The sequence below is a fragment of the Hermetia illucens genome, chromosome 6 (genome assembly GCF_905115235.1).
Source record: "Hermetia illucens chromosome 6, iHerIll2.2.curated.20191125, whole genome shotgun sequence".
Classification (NCBI taxonomy): domain Eukaryota; kingdom Metazoa; phylum Arthropoda; class Insecta; order Diptera; family Stratiomyidae; genus Hermetia; species Hermetia illucens.
The window spans coordinates 91,617,970-91,622,940 of NC_051854.1; the positions used below are offsets into that span (position 1 = coordinate 91,617,970).

General features: G+C 45.5%; 1 protein-coding gene across 1 annotated transcript; it reads right to left on the reverse strand.

The window, feature by feature from the left end:
- Positions 1–402: 402 nt before the first annotated feature.
- LOC119659417 (leucine-rich repeat transmembrane neuronal protein 2) lies at positions 403–1,964 on the reverse strand. The gene has a single exon (XM_038067493.1). The coding sequence runs from the start codon at positions 1,827–1,829 to the stop codon at positions 474–476; it is 1,356 nt and encodes a 451-aa protein (XP_037923421.1). The 5' UTR covers positions 1,830–1,964; the 3' UTR covers positions 403–473.
- Positions 1,965–4,971: the final 3,007 nt, after the last annotated feature.

A 4,971-nucleotide genomic window follows, 5' to 3' on the forward strand; every position in this document is an offset into this window, starting at 1 on the left:
AATATTTGCTTTTTTTCTCTCAATCTAGTAAATGATTCGCAAAAATTCTAAAGTTTGACAAAATTAGAACTATATTCGCGTGGAATCCGCTCTCAATTCAGCGATAAGTCGTAAGTCGGCGTAATTTTCTAATAAAGATACTGATAAGAAACAACCCATCTTACATCACCGGAAAAGTCTCTTGATTTGACCTGCTTAATCAAAATATAGGCCAGCAAATTTCTTGTGGGTTCAGTATTATGGCTTAGTTTACAGGGGTCCTAGCTATCTATGTTAACTAGCAATGTTGAGTGTCAGTTATTTTTCTATTAAAAGTAGGACAACCTGAGTGAAAGGGAATTGACCTATTAATCACAATATTGTACCCCCTTATTCCCTCGATTAACAAAAATTGGCCATGTCTCACACTTAATATTGTTTATTAAATAAAACACGTAACTCCTATACAGAATAAAATATTACGAATGGAACAACTACAAGAGTGTGCAATTAATACCTGCCACGTTATGCGTCCCACCAACGCTGTCGTCATAGATTCCTTTTGACACTGATATTCCATTGCGATCCATGTATTCCACGAGGTCCCGTAGATATGAGCACCTCCAATTATTCCCGTGGAGCCCGAGGTACTTCAAAGCGGGCGAGGAGTCTCGCAAGTTTGAATAGTTAACCTGCGTCAGTTTGTTATAATCCAAGTGCAACTCCCGCAAATTTCGCAAAGGAGTCAGTAGATCTGGAGGCAACTCCCTCATTTGGTTGTGAGATAAATCAAGAGTTGCAAGATTTGTGAGCCTTGCAAAGGCGTTCTTTCCCGGAAGAATCAAGTCCGTATTTGATAAGTTTAAGTACATTAAGTCCGCCATTTGAGAAAAATCCAAGGAGTTCAAGAGGCCCAGCTTGTTCTGGGAAGCGTCCAATTTGCTCAAATGTTTTGCACCGTGAATGCTGCTCAGATCGTACAGTTTGTTCCTGGATATGTGAATTTCCTGCGTATTTGTAAGGTCCCTAATGTAGAGCGATTGGATTTCGTTATTGTCCGCATGGAGATTCCGAATTTTGCCGTTGATGAAGCACTTTTTCACCATTCCATCATTTATATGGAGCGTGTCCAGCGTGTTTGTCTGGATTTCGTCGAAATAGTTGCGCGATAAGTCGAGCCAATATAAATTGCGCATGGAAAGGAATATGCTTGGATGAACAACTTTCAGACGATTGTTGCGAATGCGGACAATACCGAGTCTGGAATTCGCAATGAATATATTCTCCTCCAAAATTTCAATCCTGTTATCCTCCAAGTGAACAGTCTCCAACGCTACCAGGTCACGGAATAGTATCGGGGGAAGAGTATGGATTTGATTCCTAAAGAGTAGTAGCTTCCTCAGTCGTCTTAGTCCATGGAAGCTGTGGGGGTGCAGGGTTTTTATTTGATTTGAACTCAAGTCCAACCACTCTAAGTTTCGGCACCCCGAGAACAAGTCACGAGGCAATTCGCGAATCTGATTTTTCCACATTTCCAGCCGGACCAGATTCTCCGCCCCCATGAAGTCTGCTTCCTCCAAGTTCCGAACATTGCACCGATTCATTGTTAAAAAGCGAACATTGGGAAACACAAAGAAGAAATGCCCAGGAATAGCGTATACTCGCGAGCCACTGAAGGTCACTTTTTGATGGGGATAGGTCACATTGCGATCCAGTTCGTAGCTTTCGGAAGGGTTCAGTTTCACTTTCACACAAAACTTGTCGGATCGTGGGCACATATTTTTGATATCCACATGGAGCCCTTGACATAGCATCGTAAATACAAACGACAAAACTATTTTCGACATCATTGGGGGTGATTGTTCCAAATTTAATGTGAGAAGTCTTCAATGAACACCGAGTGAAGTCTACGCGGGGGCAAAAGTTAGACGCTGTCGTCTGATAAGGGAAATTCTATGCTTACTGAGATGGTTCGTCTTCCGCGAGTTTTTAGGGACTGAGATATGTTTCTTTGATGTTTCGGGACCATCATCGCTTTTAGATGAGTTTCTCATGTGCAAGTAATGATAATCATCACTTGGTTTAGAACTATTGGAGTTCAACGAATTACTGAGCTATTTTCATGGGAGATTTTAGTAGAATGAAACACTGAGTGGTACCAAACATGTCATTATCCAGGGTTTGATGTATGTATAAACATACAAATTGTCGAAAAAAGAGGCATAAGGAGAATATTAGTATTAGTGAGATAGAATGCCACTCCCATTTTGAAATTGCTAAGGCAAGTTTCATTTGAGCATATTTCCATTGCATTCCATTGACAATTACTGTGAAATTTATAGTCTAAGAGCTGGCTATATAAAAATTTACAACCCCGATTTCGAATGTTGTTAACCCTGCTGCGCCTCATCACTCCGCCCCCAGATGAAACCTAGGGGTTTCAGCGACCGAACCCGGAACTGCCTTTCCCATCATTCGGCCAAGCGAACGCGACGTTGATTTGGGGCGTAAACTGGACAAGGAGACAGCCTCTTTGTGTCCCCCCGATCTCAAGCTGGAATAAATGTTCTCCCCGCTCGAGAACACGGTACGGGAATTCGTATGGAGGCTGCAACGGCTTCCGGACAACAACCGTCCTGACCGGGCGTGCGTGCACGAGTCCAGTTCCTTGGGAGCGCAGGCAAGTGCGGATATGTGCCGCATGGAAGGTGCGAGTTTAAGGCGGAGAAGGTTGTCTCTCAGCAGACCCAGCAATCCAGAGTCTGTGAGACCCGATATCTTGTCGAAGACTGGGTCACTTGGGAGCCTTGGACTCTCCCCGTATACCAGCTCCGCGGGGCTGGCAGCAAATTTCTCTCGGCGAGTTGTTCGTAGGCTGAGTAGGACGAGAGGCAAGACTTGAGTCCAGAACGGATCGTCGCGGACCATAATGGCGGATTTCAACGTCCGGTGCCAACGATCTAGCATCCCATTGGATTACGGGTGGTATGCCGTAGTTCGCTGGCGTTTAAATCCAAGGAGTTTACCTAACTTCGGAAAAAGGGTGGACTCAAATTGTATTCCCTGATCAGTGATAATCACTGCAGTGATTCCAACGCCAGGTATCGACTCTCGACAGAGAGTTTCGGTACAAGATTGCGCCATAATGTCCTTCAGAGGTATTGGTTCAGGTCACCAATTCTTGAAGCCGTGCAAGTCTCGCAAAGGGCCTACGATGTCGAGGTGTATTGTGTGGAATAGCTTGGCAGTGCGGTTCGTAGGGAATGAGCCCACTTCTTTTCTTACATGCCTGGTGGCTTTACACTTCTGACATGCGATGTACCCTCTGGCCCAGGAGTTGATGTCTTTATTCATGGAGGGCCAGAAGTATTTCTCGGTGACTAACCGATTTGTCGTCCTGATGCCTGGATGCACTAGGTCGTGAACCGCGTGTAATACTTCCTTGCGAAAGGTGGCCGAAATGGATGGCCTAGGTCCCTTTTCCGAGTACTAGCAGCAGAAAGTGAGGTTCGAGCCGAAGATGGGCAACTCCCAAAATTTGTATTTGGAGGAGCACTGTGTCATCCTCCTGCGACTTCACGATAGCCGAGAAGTCGATTGAGACCGGGATGTTTACCTCGGAGACACGTGTCAAAGTGTCAGCAACTATGTTGTCTTTGCCGCACACGTGCTTTGTGTCGGACATGAACTGGTTTATAAAGCTCAGTTATCGAAGCTGACGCGGGGACACTTTGTCGGGCTTCTGTTTCAAAGCATATATGAGAAGCTTATGGTCCGTGAACACTGTGAACGGCGTGCCTTCTAGGGAGAAGCGAAATGCTCAAGTACGCGGCGAGCAGTTCTCGATCGTAGGTGCTGTAGTTCCGTTGAGCAAGGTTTAACTGTCTGGAGAAGAAGCTTAACGGCTGCCAGACTTGATTCACTTTTTGGTGAAGAGCAACAGATGCCTCTGACATGACATCAACAAAAACGGCTAGGGGTGCATCTTTTTGAAGAAATGCCAAGAGTGTAGCATCAGCCAGTTGTTGACGGGGTTTGTAACAATCTCTCATGTGTCTTTTGTTTTAAGGCCAAACAAGTACATGTTCAAAACGGACTGGTGTTGGGCGGCCTTCAGCGGGGAACGACGATAGAAGTTTAGCATGCCCAAGAACCTTCGCAACTCCTTAACAATTTTCGGACGCAGGAAGCTTGTGATTGCTTGCACCTTTTCTGGGTCAGGCTGTATTCCGTCAGGGGAAATGAAGTGGCCGAGGAATCTCACCTGTGTCTGGAGAAACTTGCATTTATCAACGTTTAGGACTAAACCGGCCTCAAGGAGACATTGAAAAATGCACTCGAGATGGGCTGAATGCTCAGATTCTGAGGAGGAAGCGACCAAAACATCATCCAAATATACAAAACAGAAGTGGAGGTTTCGTAGCACCGAGTGGATGAACCTTTGAATGGTTTGCGCCGCATTGCACAACCCGAAAGCCATCCAAGTGAACTCGGAGAGTCCAAAAGGTGTACATATTGCCGTCCTTGGAATGTCTCCTGGAGCTACAGGGATTTGATGATATGCCTTGGTTAAATCCAAAGTCGAAAAAATGCGGCAGTTTGCGAGATGATACCCAAAGTCGTGGATGAGTGGGATATGATATCGGTCAGGAACAGTTTGTGCGTTTAGCCTTCTATAATCCCCACAGGGGCGCCATTCGCCGTTTGGCTTAGGGACCATATAGAGTAGGGAAGACCAACAGCTGTCTGAAAGTCTACAGATACCCTGTTGGATAAGTTGCTCAAATTCATTTCGCGCAAAAGCCAGCTTCTGTTGTGGTAGGGGACGCACCTTTGAGAGGATAGGGGAACCAGTGGTGTTAATGTGGCGCTGCACATTTTGCTTCACTGGTTTGGAGAGACTACATTCTGTAGTAATCTGGCTGAACTTTTGGAGTAGTGCCCGAACATGAGAGTCAGTAATGTCCTCCAAAAGTACGCAAAGATTGTTGT

Excerpts from the sequence above, each read along its gene's own strand:
- LOC119659417 (XM_038067493.1), bottom strand. The coding sequence starts at position 1,829 with ATGATGTCGAAAATAGTTTTGTCGTTTGTATTTACGATGCTATGTCAA.